This window comes from Paramormyrops kingsleyae, chromosome 23 (assembly GCF_048594095.1).
Source record: "Paramormyrops kingsleyae isolate MSU_618 chromosome 23, PKINGS_0.4, whole genome shotgun sequence".
NCBI lineage: Eukaryota > Metazoa > Chordata > Actinopteri > Osteoglossiformes > Mormyridae > Paramormyrops > Paramormyrops kingsleyae.
The window spans coordinates 23,013,215-23,032,262 of NC_132819.1; the positions used below are offsets into that span (position 1 = coordinate 23,013,215).

A 19,048-nucleotide genomic window follows, 5' to 3' on the forward strand; every position below is an offset into this window, starting at 1 on the left:
AGTGTACAACCAACATGTTTTATTAGGTTATTAATGTATATTTAGCTTGATAACGATATGCTTTATTGATGATAGCTGAACTGGCATGACGTTAATAATTATTACCTTGATAAGGGGATTTTACATTAATGATATGCATTTAATTGCATACCTAATTATATGACACGTAATCTACATTTGCATGCACAGACTGAAGCAGTAGCTATAACTGGGGCGTGTCTGGGGGCCAGTGCCCCCGTGGAAACATGCTCATAGCAGTTTTACTTATACAAAAATGTTCTGTGGGTAGAACAAAAGAAAAATTATTGATTCAGAGAGATAACCAATCAGATTGTAGAGGAGGCGGGACCACCAATCAGATGTCTCGGGGGACTCCAGAAACAAACCCAACCCTGTGAACCTGGGTCCCCTCAGGCATGCTGAACCTCTACACACAGAGCCCTGGGGCCTGTTTCACAAAGCAGGATTACTTGCTTAGCCAGATAACTTGCCAGATTTAAGGTAGTCTGGGCGAAATGTAAGTTGATGAAAATAAGGTCTATTTAGCCCAGACTACCTTAAATCTGGCAAATTATCTGGCTAAGCAAGTAATCCTGCTTTGTGAAACAGACCCCTGGTCTCATGTATGTCTTAAACAAACACTTGACAGTATGCACCAGGCCCAGAAATGTATAAGACACAGATGCAAGCTTAGCTCAATAGTGTATTATTGCTGCTTATTTACTTTAAACACAAGTAAGAAGAAGAAATGATGGTACTGCGGTTCAGGTTGGAACCAAGGATACTGTGTTTTAAGAGAAGACCGAATGGGAATTTACAGCCAACTCGTTCAAAGATGGATCATGTGACGTTAAACCCGCCTGTGACGAAGGGCACTTGAAAGATCTGGGGCTATAAATTAACATTCTAATCATCCAAAGTGCTTTCAGGCCTTTTAGGGTACAGTGGGACTCGCCTGCTTCAGCATCCATCAATCTGCACTGTCTCATGCCTGGTTATGTTTACCTTAATACAGGGATTACATGTTGGCTAAACCAGATACTCAGGTGCGGCCACTCATTCTGTATCCTTTCATTACTGGGTAGTAGTATATTACCATTAGATGTCTACAAGACAATGTGGGAAGTCAAGGTTTGTTTTAGCTCATTCTTCCTTCCATTATGGGACTCGTTTGATGTGTGAGATCTTCAAAAGGTGCAGTTCAGGTTCGGTTCAATCTAGGTTTAATATGAAAAGGACGTCAGTCAAAATTCATAAAACAGGGCCACTGTCACAGGTAACACAATATGAGCTCAGGGTACACAAACACTCACTCTTCCAGAGTAACAAGTGGTTACTCCCAGACAAAGAAAAACAAGGCCCCTCCCCCCCCCAGGAGCTAGGTCCTATGAGTTTTAACATGTCCTTTTAATGTGTAGTTTTAGCAGTATTGCAAATTTCTAGGCATTAACATGAGTTACAGCTAAAGGTTCCCAGTCTGTCTGCGGCCCCTATTCCACAGGGCTGTGAAACACTCTGGGTTTTGTGGGGAGGTTAGTAAATTTCCAAAAAGAAAAAAAAACTACATTACTTTCAATTCATGAATCGCTAATTGAACTGTCAGCGACTTTAGACTGTCTGGTTGAAAAAGGCTTATGATGATCATGTGGCACCGTTGATCGTCTCTAGGTGTACGTCGCCACGTTTGCGGTTTCTGCGTACGCATCCAGCTACTACAGAGCCGGCTGGAAGCCTTTCAATCCACTTCTGGGGGAGACCTACGAGTGCATCAGACCAGACAAGGGTTTCCGTTTCGTCGCAGAACAGGTAAGTCTAGTGCCGCATCAGGCTTTCTAAAAGGCCAGGTGTCAGTCATACTGTCTGTGATCAGCCGGGATTGGAACGTACTGTTTTGAAATGAAGAATCATACAATGCTGCAGGCCTCTAATATCTGTAGCTGAAAGGCTAGTTTTGACAGTAGCTACCTACCTACTTTTCGAGTTGTATATTTCCATCCACAAATATATGAGAAGCTCCATTGTAACGTGTCATACAAAATATTGCTCAGAAATATAGTAGCTGTCCCCAGCTGACCCGTAGGTCTGAGATCCACAGAGAGGAGATTTGAAATATGACAGTCTATTATGGGGGGACTCTAAATTCTGTGCTGTGTACTTAAAGGGCCAGAACTCCATCAACTATCCTGCTACCAATAGATCCAGGACTTCAGGCTATGGCCCCATTAAGAATTGGTTCATCTTACCCCAGCGATTATGGTTGCCATAGAGATGATCTGTATCTGTTTCATCTCGTGAAAAGCGAAGAACACTGGGATCGGTGGGTTTGGTGACTGATCTCGTCCTTGCTGGTCGCAAACACCTCTGTGTAGGAGGTATGAGGTCAGCAAGAGGTGCTTCTGGGCTTACAGACAATTCAGATGAAGAAGGTTCCTCCCCAAAGCAGTTAACATAATACTTTGAATTCCTCTGCATTCCACATGCCTCTTTTCACTCCGTTAACGTCTCTAAGCACATCCAGTTTTAACCTAAAATGTCTACCTGGAATACCTGGAGATATAATCATAGTCTTTTCTCAGGTCAGCCACCACCCACCAGTATCAGTGTGCCATGCAGAATCAAAGAACTTCATCTTCTGGGAAGGTAGGACTCATCATGATTTTTTTGTCGGTTCACCCTGGATATACTATACTGTCTTATTCTAGATTTCTTGGAGGTTTTGCCCCAGCGCGATTGTGTCCTTCAGTTCATTACTGAAATATACTGTTCTGAGAGGATGAGAGTGAATCAGGTGGAGACTTTTCACAGTACATTTCATGCTGACGTTGCTAATGACACCCGATCTGACTTTGCCTGCTACCTTCAGACATGCGATGGAGGAACAAGTTCTGGGGAAAGTCGATGGAAATCGTCCCAGAGGGCAACACGCACGTGCTGCTCCCACGGTGAGTTCACCCCAACCCTTCTGACGCTGGTGAGCTTGGAATTCAGTCTCTCTGGTCCTAAAGCTGTCTGCTCTGTAATAAAACCTGAACTAGACTTGGGGCTTCTGAGTACAAGTTTCTGTTTGAATTTTTCTATCTGAAAAAGCAGTATTATAAGGAATTACATGCATCCATTTATATTTCAACCCTGATCCTCAGCAGGGTTGTGGGGATTATGGGTAATTGTAATTTATTTTTGTGAGTGTCTTAAGTGAAGGACAGCAAGGGTTTAGAATTGTTTCAGGAACATGGATTGACTGAAATGGCTAAACCCCCCCCCCCACATGCCAGGTTTGGGGACCACTATGAATGGAACAAGGTCACCTCCTGCATCCACAACATTATCAGTGGGCAGAAGTGGATTGAACATTACGGGGAGATCTCTATCAAGAACAACAAGAGCAGTAGCTACCAGTGCAAGGTCACCTTCCTCAAGGTGAGCGCAAGAAAGGCAGAAGCTGTTCTATAGGATTCTAGAATCTCTGGTCCATGAGTATAAAGCACCGGGGCCACGTTTTAAAGTGTCAGGGTTATGGACTGCAGTGTCTCTGGAGTGGATTGATCCCAGACTAACATTATACATGAAATTACGACTTCACAGTGCCCCCTGCTGGACAAATTTCAAAGAAATCAGGTTATATTGAATAAAGTGTGCCTTGAGTTTTACAGTTGTGGTCCCTCTCTGAAGTCAATCTGTTATCGATATATATTTGATATACTGCAATGCATGTATACTATAAAAATAATTTATATGTGTTCAATAGATTGTTCTATGAAATAAGATGTTTTGTGTGTTAAACTGGAACAGGGGAAGTCTTGGAGCTCAAGCATCAACGAGGTAGAGGGTGTGATCACTGACCAAGCTGGGAAGGTCGTTCACAAGCTGTTTGGGAAATGGCATGAGAGTATCTACTATGGAAACCCCCCTTCAGCCACCATCATCTGGAAGCCAAGTGAGTAGATGGTGTGTAACTCAGCAGGTTAGGACAGAAGGTCGCTGGTTCAAATCCCAGGGATGGCAGAGTGATTTCACCTTGGGGTCCTGGAACAATGGCCTTAGCCCTAGTCGCTCCAGGTATTGAGTGCCCTTGTCTTCTCAGTTGTGCGTTACTTTGAATGAACGCATCTGCTCAATTAAAAAAATGTAGAACCCACCTGTGGGGAGAAAATGCCCTGTTCATTTTGGATATTGTAATTCCTTAATGTTGCAGGTATTTAAGGCCTAAACTTCATATTAACCACAGTTATTACTTAGATTAAAAGGTTTTAATATTCAGTTTAGACATTCATCAAGTAAGAGGAGTCGAGCCTTTACCAAGTGTTTGTGTTCAGATCCGATGCCCCCCGATTACGAGCAGTACTATGGCTTCACCCAGTTTGCCATGGAGTTAAACGAGCTGGACCCCACCCTGAAGCCACTGCTGCCCCCAACTGACACACGGTTCCGCCCAGACCAGAGGTAAGGGATTTTTGGACATGAAAAATCTGAGTCTTGTGTAAATTTCACAACTTATGTAGTCACACGGAAAAGGTGGCGGGAGTCTTCCGGATGCTTCTCAGTGCTCAGCATCAGTCCACATAAGTTTTTGGTTCCCAGGCTTTGTGATCAAGCCCATAGCCAGGAATGAATTTCAGGAGGGTCCTGCAAATTTCGGGGGCGGGTTCAAACTTATCATTTTACTATGTGGCTACACATCTGGTCAGGAGCAAACAAATTTCCTGGGGATTCAAACCCCTAATTTTACTAAATAGCTAAGTCCTGTTTGGGAGTAACTCAATATCCGAAGCGGCGTTACATATTCATTATACAAAAAAGAAAAGATACAGATACAGTTAGGGGGGAAAATTGAGATTATTACCAGTATCACATTTGCAACATTACACATTTGCTTACATGAACCATTCACCATGGCAGCCACTGCAAGAGATGCTTTCATTGTGTTAACTTTGCTGCTGTTTGTATTTTTGAGTTGCCTCAGGCCCAGTCTTGAGATCCTAAATGATATCTTCTTTAGGTTACTGGAGGAGGGGAACGTGACAGCTGCAGAAGAGCAAAAGCAGAGGATCGAAGAACTCCAGAGGGACAGGAGGAGAGTTCTGGAAGTAAACAAGCTGACACATCAACCTCGATTTTTCAAGTATGAAACCCAACCCATCCAAAGCAATTAGAAAACTGCATGTTTTTTTATGGAAGCCCGGTTCTGCCATCAGGTTCTGCTCTGTCCAGGCGTTGTAGTCTTTCCAGCTGTGTGTGTGAGTCGTAGTCTGCATCGGAACATGCCATGATAATTATCCTGTAAATGGTAACCTGGTTTGAAATGAAAAGGGGCAACAGAACTTTTCTCTCGCCTAATAAGATGTGGTACAGGCATATCTAACTTTAATGAGTTCATGTAATAACTGTTAATAACATAGTGTTTTTCCCGCTCTTAGTGTAATAAAAGCCGATAAAGTAATGACTTGCCAATACCATACTAACATTTTATTAATCAAAACACATCACATTATTACATCATACACTTTTATTAATCAAAACACATCACATTATTACATCATACACTTTTATTAATCAAAACACATCACATTATTACATCATACACTTTTATTAATCAAAACACATCACATTATTACATCATACACTTTTATTAATCAAAACACATCACATTATTACATCATACACTTTTATTAATCAAAACACATCACATAATTACATCATACACTTTTATTAATCAAAACACATCACATTATTACATCATACACTTTTATTAATCAAAACACATCACATTATTACATCATACACTTTTATTAATCAAAACACATCACATTATTACATCATACACTTTTATTAATCAAAACACATCACATTATTACATCATACACTTTTATTACAGGAAAAACGGGAAAAGTATTACGTTATTAGCAGTTATTACACTAACGGTAGTTATATTATTAGTTGCTACGGACCTATAAAATGTCCGTCTATAAAATGTTAAGCGTGCATCGTGTCTTTGAAGCTTCTGGAGGTCGTAGGCAAACCCGGGACCTTCTCGCGGTGAGGCAGCAGTGTTAGCCGCCCCACCCGCCCCCCGCCCCCCACCCTGTTACGTCCTAAGAAAACGCGGAATTTGGACATACTAAGTCAGAATTTTGATAAATGTGTGTTTTTCTGCTCCACATGGCGGAAACAGGTTTCCATATTTTTTTTATAGATAATGTAATTTAGGCATAATCCTCTGAAGAATCTTGAACTGCCCGATTTACTTTTCTGATTCGTCCGGCTTTTTATACAGGAAGTCGGGAGATGATACTTGGATGACCAACAACACCTACTGGGACCTGAGAAAGGATCCAGGATTGGCCACTCTGGACTGTGCTGTGCTGTGGTAACTCAGGGTAACTGGAGACGGCTTTCTGCTTCCTGCTATGACTGCGATGGCGTAGTGCATTGGGCCGGCCTTTTGATAGTAATGCTATGGTGTGTTGATTTGTTGACCATCCCCTTTTCTGCCTCTGGGGGGCACTACAGTGCCTTAAACCTGCTTTCCTCTATGGAGCTCAAAGCTTAGACAGAAGCCTGGGACTTCGCCAGAGGAACGACAGCATTTGATGCTTCACGCTGTGTAAGACTTATGTTACTTCTGTGTAACACCACACTAGATTGTGCCAAGGACGAAGTCTGACTTCGAATGAATGTGCTGTGTTGTAGATTGTTGATGTTCTATTTGCATTAAAAACAGAAGTTAACTGGTGTAGATGCTTCCCAAAATGAATTAATAGCACTCAAGATAATGGTTTTTAAAACAAATATTATATTATGAAATTGCATGTTAAAGAAAAATATTATAGTAATAGTAAATTCTGGAATTCAAAACCAATTATGTCCACATGATGTAAAATGCCAAATTACTCACATTTTTTTAAATGACTAATACGAGACCTTAATTTGCTTTTTGTATTATTTTGATTGGGTTCCACACTGTCTTTAATTTATGATTCATAAGTGAATTCCCCACAAAGACAGATACCGAAGTGTTTGTGTGTGTTTGAATTTATATGTGAAAAACAAAGAAAAATGATGAATGATATATACAGTAAGTGCTTCACTTTGGTTGTGGGTGATGTCAAGCTTATTTTTTTTACTTTTATTTCTAATACTGCATCTTCATTTGTTTTGTTTCCCAGTGTTTGATGATACAAACATCATCTAGAAAATGTATTAATATAGTTTTACTGCATTATGCAGCACTTTCTACGCGTCATTTTAACAGTCTTATCTAATTCAGTCTATTCCTTTTTTAGTTTTGATTTTTATTTTCACAAAAAGTGTCAGATGCATATGAAATGATCCCTAGCATATAGTCATGGCCCTGTGAATCTGTAAAACGACAAGATGGACAGTAATTCACATAAACCTACTTGTAGGACATGAACTGCAAATTACAGCCTTAGATCTAGTATATGCAATAGATTACTTGTGAAATCTGTATGCAAGTTGACATTCTGAATGTACTGTGACTATAAACCCTCTGTCAATTCTGTGTGAGGTTATAACGCACAGTGTTTGTGACTTTGCGCCCTGTAAAATGCATGCCAAAACTTTGCCCAACGGTGCCAAGAGACCCTCTTCACTATTACTACTGCTCCATGAAAACTTTAACGTCTTCATTACTAAATATTGCCTTAATCAATCGGCCCTTGAGATTGACATAGAAATGCCAACATTGGGAAATTTATGCACTGTCTATAAGTCTATAAAACTGCCTTATTTTACATTAACTTCACTGGTAAGCCATGGAATATTGTAATATATACTAATGCCTCGTGTTTAAATTGAGGTAATATAGGTTAATAAATATCTCCTCTAGTCATTGCTCATGTTTGTGTTTCACAATTTCTGTGAGTGCCCTCATAAATATTAATGTTTTGTGGCTTGATTTTGTTTACTGCTTTATGACAGACTAAACTGCTTTAGGATAGTTTCGCCAGGACTGGTAGCTAATCCCAATAATGTAAGTTGGTTCTGTTCAATCTTTTTTTATGAGGAACTGGTACTGCTGTTTCCTGTCAATCAGAGAGGAGATGCTGCGAGTTCATGAAAGGCTCTCACGACATTGAAGAACATGAAGCTGGCCAGATATTCCACATCTTGATTAATGTATATTGGGGAATAAGCAGATCTAGGTTTTCTCACGTCCACAATGATCTCCTTTGTGTTCTTTGTGCTCAGTGTCGGTTTTCTTGGTTTACTCAGTAGCTTGCCTCCTCATTGTCGCAGGTCATGCCTTTGACAGTGGTGTTATCTGGAAATGGTGATGGAGGTGGAGTTATGGATTGGTATACAGTCATCAGTGAGGACTGAACAGAGCAGAGGACTCGGGACACAGCCTTGTGGCACCCCGTTCAGAAAGTCTGCGCAGCGTTTCAACCGTGTCAGTGTGAACCGTGTGGGGCCCCCTCCCCTCTTACCTGCTTATCATGGTAGATAGAAAGAAAAAGTAGCCAGAAGTCGTAACTTTGGTATCAGCAGCAACTTCCAGTGTCGCCCAGGCATTCATCAGCAACTGGGTGGCCCAGTTCAGCACACCATCTTACGCCTTTTTTGACTGTGGCCAGCAATCCACCTCGGAATTCACCTCTGGGCTGAAATTGCCAAGAGCCTTGGGATGAAGCTCCATTGTGCCACGGTGTATCATCCACAGGCCAGTGGCCTGTACAAATGTGTCAACCACTGCACAGCCAGTGTCGACCACTGCATGAAAGACCAGAGAGCCAGCAAGGACAACAAGTGCTACGATTGCATCCCGTGGGTGCTGGTTTGCAGAAGATCCGTGGACCTCTTCAGCAGAACTTGTATGTGGGCACTTTGGGTACCTGGGGGGGGGGCTGTAGTGGGAAAACATGAGCATTGGTTGCATAATTCACACTAGCTCACATTAGTTAATGTTCTTAGGGTTTGGTCAACTGACTAGAGTAAGATTTTCAATTCAAGACTGCACAGGCATGTGTGTGAGTTTTATTACCTTGTAAATATTCTGCAGGGTTAGCAAACTATTCCAAAGCTTTTGATGTAGCTAATTTTACGTTTATAATGGTATAACATAGATATGCCATAAGATTTATTGCGCGAGCATGAGAGTCTGAAAGCCAGTGTCACACCAGATGCGTGAGAGCTGGCAGCTCTGCATTCTTATGATACGTAGCGTCGTGGATTGATGAGGACGCAGTGCTTTTTGCTTTGGGAAATTTCGAAAATAAAGTTGTTATATATTATGCATAGGATATGTGCATATTTCATTTTTAGTTATATTTAATGACGTATGTGCTTCGTAACAATAGTAGGTGGCAAAAGAGAGGGTGTCTCGTCGTTCACTGATCTCATTCTTAAACCAACTGAGCAATGAATCAGTCAATTTGCTCTTCCGTCTCTGTGATGCGTTGTAGAACTGTATGGTCTGGGGGGGCAAAGACTCCCTCGGTCTGTCCGTCAAGCAGGACAATGACCGCAGCCTGCCACTAAACAGACTCCTCTGCCTGGAGAATATGCTGTGCAGGGGGTGACTGTCCTTGTGCATTATTCTGCTAACGGTAGCGGTTTTTTCAAAAAGAATAAATGATTTATGTAGGATATACCCCTAACATACACGCATCAACTCACATGCACATCATACATTTTGGCCATTTTATACAGGCCGATATGTTGAGGGGTGTAATTCTCTCAGGCAAATACATAAATAAGTTTGTGATTCTTAAGACTTAGTACTTCACGCATATATTTCATATTCATCAGTAGGTTTGTTGGACAAGGGTTACTAAATTGCGTGACCCCCAAGAATCTCAATATATTGTCTACTTTAGAAAGCGTGATTAATTTATTATCGTTAACCGACGCGTAAATTACACATTATAATATATCTTCCAACCGCAAACAAATATATTATGAATTATTTTGAAATTATTGAGTAATGCAATGAATGCATTGTACATACATGTATCTTCATTATTTTCAAAATATCCTGCAATAATGACGCACATAACTTGCAGATCAAAGTTTCTGAAGCCTCGTGAACTTCCGCCGGTGTTCTTTCAAACCTTTCCAGTTCTTACTTAATGTTCCGCTGACAATCATCTTATCCTATAGAAATTGCCTTAAGAAGCGCGTTAACCAATCAGATTCGTGAGGGCTTGTGCCAAATAAACAATTCTAGTGCAAACTTCTTCGGTGTCGGGACCTAACCTTTAGTAAGTATCCTTTTAATTGTCATGTTTATCCTCAGTACCTATGTTTACTTCTTATGTATCATGCCTCATAATTGTTTTACATTAAAATCTCTGAAGGATTTTCAAATATGTCGATATCAGGGCTGCCGACTTTGGTCAGCTGACTGGAGTGAGATTTTCAATTTGAGACAAAGTCTGCCAACATATTTACATGCATGTAACAGTTTTATTACCTTGTAAATAGTATGTAGCGTTTGCAAACTACCCCAACGTTTTTGATGTAGCTAATTTTAGGTTAATAATGGAATAATATTGGTTTGCCGTAAGATTTCTTGCGTGAGCGTGAGCATCTGTAAGCGTGAGTGGCTCCCCAGACACGTGAGCGTTTTCAACCCTGCGATATTAATAGAACGCAATTATTGTGAAATGTTTTTGTTATATTGATGTATGGGATGGAAACATTCAAACTAAACACTTTTCCTTTGAAGCTTAAATATTCATCCATTGACTGTAAACACTCGCGGGAAGCACATGGCAGATGGCAGGAGACAGCCGGGATGGATGCTGTTTCTCGCCGTTTGCGCACACTGTCAGCAGTTTGTAGTCACCGATCCGCACACGGTATTAAACAGAATAAAAACATTCGCCGAAACCAGCTACAATGAATTTTCTATACTTGTTTGAACATTTGTTGTTAAATTACTTAAGATATATTCAGTACTAACAGAAAGTCTTGGGACGCTAAAATATTTTTAAAAATATCGCAAATTTATTGCTTTTGTAACAAAAATCGTTGCTTTATTAATTTGTATACAAAAATGTACGGGGTTCGACACAAAATAAAACTAGCCATATTGCCCGGGAACCAAGAGTGGCAGGGGAGAGACGAACCGACGGCCGCGGGACGCGCTCTGAACGGCCGCGGTGCTGCGACTCTCAGCAGCTTCACTCGGTGCGAGGTGTCGCTTCTTAGGGATGCGGAAAATACCGGGTTGCAAAAGTGAAAATGGAGTTTCTTGTTAAACTAAGGACCGAGGCTTACGGCGAAGATTCCGTGCGTTGCTGGATTTTTCGGAAGGCAAAGAAAGCGTGAAAGACGACGATCACCCAGCCGGGCTTTTGGATACAATGCATCATATAGTGAATCATTTGGATATAATGCAGAAGTGTTTGCGTGTGTTTGGATTTATTTGTGAAGAATAAAGAAGAATTATGAATGATATATATATATATATACAATAAGGTCAGAGTTAATTTGAACTTTGGCAGCATCGTATGCAGCTGTGTGAACTCAGAAGGGAACTATTTTGAAGGCGATCATAGTTGATTTTATGAATTTGTTAAACAGAAAGAGTTACAGGCACAGTTTTTGTGTCAGACCTCGTACCCATCGTATTATAAACAATCAGTAGTTTTAATTTCAATTAGTAATAAATTTCAATCTAAATTATAGTGATGAATGAATAGTTATTCTGATTTAAAAAGTTGACTAGCAGTCTCATTTGGTGCTTTTTAATTAGTAACACCTTTGTAATAACATGAAAGACCAAACATTTGTGTTTAGTATCTCTTTGGGACCCAATGATTACAATTGTCATTAACAGTAAAATGACAAGAACTGAACTGAATGAGTCAGTCAAAAAAATTCGGACAATTAAAATAGTTTCTGTGCATCCCAGAAATGTGTATTGTATGTCAGTCAATTTTTCCTTAACGGCACAAAATAACTTCGTGACAATAGTGGTCCAGTAATTACCGCAGAGCACACTTTTGAAAGTTGTTACTCATGAACTCAACTTTTGAATCGACTGTGAGTAGGCGTACACTTTTTTTTTTTTCCTTTCTTTTTCTGTGAAACCACCAAATGGCCTACTGTGAAATTAAAAATACAGTATTCATCTGATATATATGTAGTTCTTTCCTATCATGGTAGGTTAACATGCAGGGTATGCAGCCCTGATTCTCCTGGAGTGCCAATATCCAGCTGGTTTTCTATCCTCCTGTTCTCTGAAGAACCACACCTGATCTCAGGCAGATTGTAACTCAATAGGTAGGATGGAAAACTTACTGGACATCAGCACTCCGGAATCAGGGTTGGCTACCCTTGATCTAAGGGTTAACCTGCATTGCCACGTTCCCTGAGTTTCATGGAATACGCTTTTCATCATCACAGCCTTACGCTGCGTGATGGCGTGTAATACCTCAAAATGAAACCAGCTGGGAAATCACCTTTTTGCGTTCATTCTGAGAACATTTTATGTTGACATCACTAAATCACAATTTCTGACAGCAGTTGTGGGCGTGGTAATTTTCATCCCTAGCTCGATAACTGAAATTTTTGGTTTGAACTCCTTGTAGGTTTCTGAGATAAGCTACACCTCACCTGAAGCTCTTTGGAGATGTTTGCGAAGGCGACAAGGAACTTCGTGAACGAGATCGACCCGGATGGATGCCTGATCCCAGTGTCGCGGCTGAACAACTCGGACAAGTTGAGAATGCTGTCACTAATCGTCAAGCGGAAAAGGCACTGGTTCTGGAAGAAGCCCAAATACCTGCCGTCTAACTTCAGCCTCAGTGACGTGCTTGTCGGCGAGCCCATTTGTACAGGTACCTACCTTTTTAAAAACTATTGTTACTTTATCTAACCCTAATCACACAGACCTGTCTAGACCTCCCAAACCAATTATACACACCTTCACGGGGTGCAATGATACACAAAATCCATAATTCGATAGAAATCTTGGGTTCACGGTTCAGTGCATGGCATTATGGTACAGCAGAGAAAATGGAATTCGTTTTGAATTTATTCATTATTAAAACTGCGAACACAAACAATTAGGAATAGCTGTAAACCAAAGGTTCGACTTCTTTAGATAATAAAACTAAAATAATAAATACAAGAAACACTTGTTTACACATTTCTACAATGTAAAATTAATTTTAAAAATCAAAAATATGAAATCATAACTATTATAATTAACTTAATCCTGTGTAAATCCTATGTTCTCTTCTACCAAGTATAGTCACATCTGTAGCGATCAATAACCCTATACTATAGTTATTAATTTTAGGGTTAGTACTAAGTACTAAGTCTAATCCTAGGACTAATATCGTCCCTAACCCTAAAAACAACCCTGACTCTACTCATAGCCTTAAACCTATTGTCAAATCTAACCCTAGCCCTGTCCCTCAAGGCAATCCTAATCCTGGCTCTAACCCTAAGCCAGCTGTTATTAATCAGACATGTCGCAAATCCTTTGCCCTCAGATGTGATGGATTCTGACTTTCTGAAGTACGAGGGGATTTATGCCGACTCCCTGGCTGGGAACATGGAGACGGAGATGGGCCCAGCAAAAGTCACCATGAAATCACGCAGCTCCTCGAATCTTCGATCTTCGTTTGGAAGCTTGAAAAAAGAGGAAGTTGACGTCCAGAAGCTTTTGTGCGCTTCCAAGGGCAGGTCAGGAGGACGCCGCTCTCTCCCCTGCACACACACTGCACGGTCCATCTGCCAGCTTCCAGAACAGGGATGGATAGTTCAGGTCCAGAAAAGTTAAAATCCTGACCGAGATTTTGTTTCAACCAACCAGTTGAGTATAAAGAGTCACAGTCACTGGTTGGTTACTTCCTGGACCTGAATTATCCACTTCTGCTCCAGAAGTATATGGGTATGTGTAGGGCACCTATTTGTTCTTGACATACAAATGAGAGAACGACCTTCCATAGACACCACGGCTAAGATAGTTATTGCAGGACAAATGGATAGTGAAACTGATCACTGAAGGAACTGAAAGTTGAGTTGGTGACATGCAGAATCACAAGTTCCTTGTAGGTCACTCTGCTCCTCAAGAGGGTTTAGAGGGAAGTGTCTTCTAACCAGGTTACCAAAATTTCACAACAGTGCACAGAAAAGTGTGTGTTAATGTGTTTTCGTTTAATGAAACATAAAATGCATGGAAATACTTTCCATTTGGTCCATTCGTATATACAGATAAAGGGAACTTTCTGTGATGCAAATATGAAAAGCAAGACAAAATACAGGAAAATACACTTCAAATGGCATATTTAGGCTCAGTAGTCACCCAGCTGTTGAAACAGGAAGGGAAAAAAAATTGTCATTTTGTCTGCTTAGTACTGTAATATGTCAAATTCACAGGTTTCAGCTGTCAAATATTAACATTCACTCTAGAAAACTAAAATCTGACGGTTATTAAAATGCCATCAGTGAAGTATTTTGGTTCTCAGAAGCTCAATCAAGTTGTCATGGCACCCATAGGTACGTGAACCTGGAGCACTGCCTCATCCAACAAACACAGGAGAAGGGGAATGAAGTGTTTGGTGTCCTGAAGGAGAGGATCTTTACCACCCAGCATTGCTCTATCATGGAGAAGGTCAAGGGCCACGGCTCCTGTGGAACGGGGCTGACTTTCTTCACGCCCCAGTCTGTGAAGGTGGGAAGTGTGAGAAAAGGCGTCCATGTTGCCTGTTGGAGTTTCCCAAACGAATTCCCAAACGAATTCCCAAACGAATGCCTTGGGTGTGGCTGCTTGACAGGTCTCCGTGACAGAGAACGGAAACAGGGAGAAGGACAGGAGTGTTTCCTTGGAGATCCCGCCCCACACGGTCGTAGCGTACAGCATCATCGAGCTTGTGATCAAACAAAATGGCCAGTATGGTGAGCCTTTCGCTATTACATACATGTGCCCAGTCTTTGCACACTGTTCTGTGTTTTGTACTTTAACTATTGTGAAAACCACGCCTGTACTTGCTGTTTGTATGTTCCTGGGGCAGCATAATTTTATGGCACTAGGTATCTTTTTATGGATGGTATGAATATAAAGCACACTTGACTTTACCTGTGTGCGTTTCTGATCTGCGCTAGTGAGATGCAGTTTGCCGAAAGTCAGGCCCGGTTCTGCGACACGCGTGACGCTGGGTTTTCTCTCGCCGTGTTGAGCAGAGCTCTGCCTGCAGCCCAACACGTACGGGGGATTCGAGGAAACCTTGGTGAGGAGCCCGTCCCCCAAGTATCCAGCCGGTAGCCTGATGGAAGTAGACAGCTCAAGCAGCGCTGACCTGGAGGATGACCAGTCTATTCCACCGGAGGCACCACTCTGCGTGCTTGAAAAATGTAACTTTACCGTTTCCTTACAGATACCCACACGTGTGTTATTCACTGCCTTATATACAGTATTACGCCATATCTAGTGCCATCACTACCAGGTGACCTTTTTATAATATAATGCTTGTTAATTTCTATCACATGAAAGAAATTATGTTTGTATCTCTTTGTAATGCATATGATTTGCATAGTAAATGAACAGCCAGTATCATCCATCCATCCATCCATTGTCCAACCCGCTTATCCTACTGGGTCGCGGGGGGTCAGGAGCCTATCCCGGAAGCAATGGGCACGAGGCCAGTCAGTACCAGTGATGCATAAATTGATAGAGTGTGCAGGGTTTAAGGGAACCAACTCACAAATTCTAGGCGCTTTCACACTGAAGTTCCGGAACCTGGTCCCTGGGCCGCATGGCCCTGGCCACTTTTGTTTGTTGCTTTCACGCCGCATAACAGGAACTGGGACCATCATGCTAAATCAGCAAGGGAGATGCAAAAAGCTTGTAGGTTAAACTTTGTAGTTATTGTGGGGGGGGGGGAGCGATCGCAATCAAAACCGAACGCAGCCTTTTATTTATATTTTATTTATACAACATGTTTATATTTCATTATTAAATCTGACCAGCATATTGATCTTTTGGTTTCACAGGATTACAAAAAACAGTGAAATGTATCCCATCAATGAGCGCTGGCAAGTTCCACCGCCAGCGGCCACAATATTAGACAAAAGTGTGTTGGTCCAATCAAGAAACATGGAGATACAAGCAAAAAATGTATTCATTAAATGTAACTGATGTACAAAAATAGTTTCATCTGCTCAATCTTTGCTGTACTAGTTCTCTCTCTTCCCAGCACTTCCCTGTAACTTTCAGTGCTGGTGCTTGTGGTCAGCTAATCAGCAAGCAGTCACTGTAAGTGACTCCACAGTAGCTCGTGTTCGAGCACAGAGAACCTAGTCTGGAACGGTTCCGGAACTGCCTCCGAGGAACTACAATTGGGCCGAGATCCTGCAGTGTGAACTGTGGACTGCTGTGGAACGCGACATGATTTGAGGTTCCGGTGGTTGCAGCACTGCTTTCTTGTGTCACAGATCTGGAGAAGCTGAGTCCGCACTTCCAGAAGCTCGCAGATCTCCCTGCAGAAGCCCGATCCCAGCTGTTTTGCTACCTGAGAGAGATCCTGACAGACAGAGCAGCTGTCACCATATTGGAGAGCGTGGTGAGTGACCCTGGGAGACTGGTGACAGGGGGCAGTGTGTGGCTCAGTGGGGTAGGTCCAACAGAAGGTTGTTAGTTCAGTTTCTCAGAAAAATGCATGTTACTGTGGATAGAAGCACCTGGTCACCATAAACAGGAGCAGTGTTCCTTTGCTCTTAGTTACCCATTTTCATTTCTGATTGATGACATATTTTACTCATTTATCTGACACTTTTATCCAAAGGAACTTACAGTAGACAGAAGGGTTACAATTTATGCACACTCCCTGGGATCTGAACCAATGACCTTTGCGCTGTTAGCACAATGCTCTACATGTCGAGCTACACCATGAAGATGCTCATACACTTCATAACCTCTCCTATCTGTTGACCTTTCAGCTGGACGAACGGTGCTGGAACGGTGGCAAGAAGTCTCAACCTCAGAATGAGACGGTGGTCAAACTTCTGGAATTTCTCCAGGCCAATTTGGAAGGTCTGGATCAAGCTGATGGTCCTCAGACGACGAGCTTCTCACTACACACATCTGTGTACCTTTTAATAAGTGCTATAGATGGTAAGAAAACTAACACCAGTCACTTGTGAGCCGTGTATCTTAAGGACAGAGGACTGTTCATCCCCAAAATGCTCTACCATATTTTTTTTGTAATCCTATGACTTGACAGAGATGACAGATGCTGGTCTAACTTGGCTGGAACAGTCTTGTGATCCTGCAGTCCTTGGAGCCCTTCACCACCTGGTAAGTTACCAAGGATGAGTTTGGTGCAATATAATTCATATGCCAAAAAAAAAAACTGAATATTAGCTTGACTGAAAAGTGACCATTCGTTGCACAAATTCATTCGATTCGGTTGGTCGGAAACGCTCAGATCACACGCAGGCTTAGTACGGATGCCACAATTGCAGCATTCACAACACAAGACGTGCTGTTTCTCAGCGAAGGTGTGCATTTGGACTCCTTGTTGGGGCCTGGAATTAATTTCTAACTCTTGGCTACATCACACAGGTGAGCCGCCTAGTGGCAGCCGGGGAATGTTCACTGCAGGACTCGCATCTGACAGTCCTTGCTGAGGAGGGTGTATACTTCAAGGTTCAACAGCTGCTTGCCTCCTCAGAAGTGACACTGCAGAGAGAGACGGACACACTATGGGCTGCGACCCGGCCTGGCTCAGGGCGCCTCCCCCTGGTCGTGTGTGTGGCTGTCCGCAGCCTGGCCTGCCTGACCTTAGGTCATGGCTGCCCTTGACTGCCAAAGTCCACCTTAATCCAGCAAAGGACCATTTTCGGAAACCAACGTTGACGTCTCGCGATGCTGCCCGGATTCAGTGCTACTTCCCATGTCTAGGTGTCACATTTCATTTAAGTGCACAGTCACAGTTCTTTTTGCAAATGGAAGGCCTTTATAACAGCTAAAATTACTTTGCTAAGAAAAAAACTCTCGTGTACCATTTATGAAGTGAAATTGCTAGGTTAGTAAAGTAGACCTGTATGTGACTCAGCCGGTTAATATCGCTAGGTCACCAGTTCAAATCCCATGGCCGTTGGACTGATGCCACACTGTTGAGCCCCAGAGCTAAAAGTGACTAATCTATTTTTTTATTCTTTACTCTTTCCAGCTGCTAATTCCACATTTTTTTTTCATGTCTATGTTCTTATTTTACTCTGATTCCTATTTTATATATATTTATATATATATTCTGCTGTATTCCAGAAAATCTTTATATAATGGCATTCACAAAATCATGTAATGCATGTATTTTGAAGGCAATAAAAAGGGGAAGGTATATATGCTTTAGTATATAAAGTACAATTTGCACTTTAACAATGCATAAAATTTTATAAGTCATTATTGACATTGTCATTTTGTAAAATGAAATATTCCAAAGTCATTTCACTGTAAATTAAAATTATGTATTTTTTTTACAGAGCTTTGAACTTTGGAAATGTTTCAATTTTTTACACGTGTGTAATTTGTATGGCCTTTTATTTACTTTCTACTTTTATTAGCACACAAGTGTTAAAAATAAAAGATGAATTATATGAATGGCGTTTAAACACTCTGCTGCTATGTGGATTACAGTTTGTGTGTGTTCATTCAGAAATGTTTTTCATGAATTTTACAGTAAATAAATTTTAGGCACGCAATAAATATGGATTGTTTTAATATAATATAATACATAATTGTGATGTGTGTTTCTTCTGAGCTGTGACCATGAAGAAGTCAGGAATCTGAAGATGACATTTAAATCGTACTTGTGCAGGGTAGGGAAGCTGCGTTTAAAGTTCAGATTATTTCAAAGGCCATTCTGCCAGTTATCTGAGTCACTCCAGAATATGTGGTTTTCAGCCTGGCATTCATGTGGCAGCTGGTGTTCGCTGAAATGTTCCATAAATTGACGTAATGACGGCACTCAGCAACAAGATGAAAATGATCAAAGGGAAATTCCTACAGTAGATTGGAGCAGAAATGATTCAGAAAAGACTCCCCACCCACCCCCGGACTAACCCTAAACCA

General features: G+C 41.5%; 2 protein-coding genes and 1 long non-coding RNA gene across 5 annotated transcripts in view; 2 read left to right on the forward strand and 1 right to left on the reverse strand.

Moving 5' to 3' along the window:
• Positions 1-7,852, forward strand: part of osbpl3a (oxysterol binding protein-like 3a) — a 28,466-nt gene extending 20,614 nt beyond the window's left edge. For all 3 annotated transcript variants that reach the window (XM_023825272.2, XM_072705929.1, XM_072705930.1), the window contains 8 exons: positions 1,669-1,806; positions 2,577-2,640; positions 2,864-2,942; positions 3,273-3,417; positions 3,790-3,934; positions 4,314-4,440; positions 4,997-5,119; positions 6,272-7,852. In XM_023825272.2, coding sequence (XP_023681040.2) covers positions 1,669-1,806; positions 2,577-2,640; positions 2,864-2,942; positions 3,273-3,417; positions 3,790-3,934; positions 4,314-4,440; positions 4,997-5,119; positions 6,272-6,368 — 918 coding nt within the window. In that variant the 3' untranslated portion in view covers positions 6,369-7,852. The remainder of the gene's footprint in view (positions 1-1,668; positions 1,807-2,576; positions 2,641-2,863; positions 2,943-3,272; positions 3,418-3,789; positions 3,935-4,313; positions 4,441-4,996; positions 5,120-6,271) is intronic.
• Positions 7,308-8,579, reverse strand: LOC140581962 (uncharacterized). The gene is made up of 2 exons (XR_011985022.1): positions 8,448-8,579; positions 7,308-8,281 (listed from the first exon to the last, which is right to left on the reverse strand). It is a non-coding gene; the product is annotated as an uncharacterized lncRNA (long non-coding RNA).
• A 1,413-nt stretch (positions 8,580-9,992) lies between these two features.
• gsdmea (gasdermin Ea) lies at positions 9,993-18,714 on the forward strand. The gene is made up of 10 exons (XM_023825275.2): positions 9,993-10,220; positions 12,558-12,806; positions 13,467-13,659; positions 14,476-14,650; positions 14,754-14,874; positions 15,160-15,330; positions 16,411-16,538; positions 16,915-17,089; positions 17,199-17,272; positions 17,540-18,714. Exons 2-10 carry the CDS (start codon positions 12,599-12,601, stop codon positions 17,777-17,779), a joined length of 1,485 nt encoding a protein of 494 aa, XP_023681043.1. The 5' UTR covers positions 9,993-10,220; positions 12,558-12,598; the 3' UTR covers positions 17,780-18,714.
• The last annotated feature ends 334 nt before the right edge of the window (positions 18,715-19,048 follow it).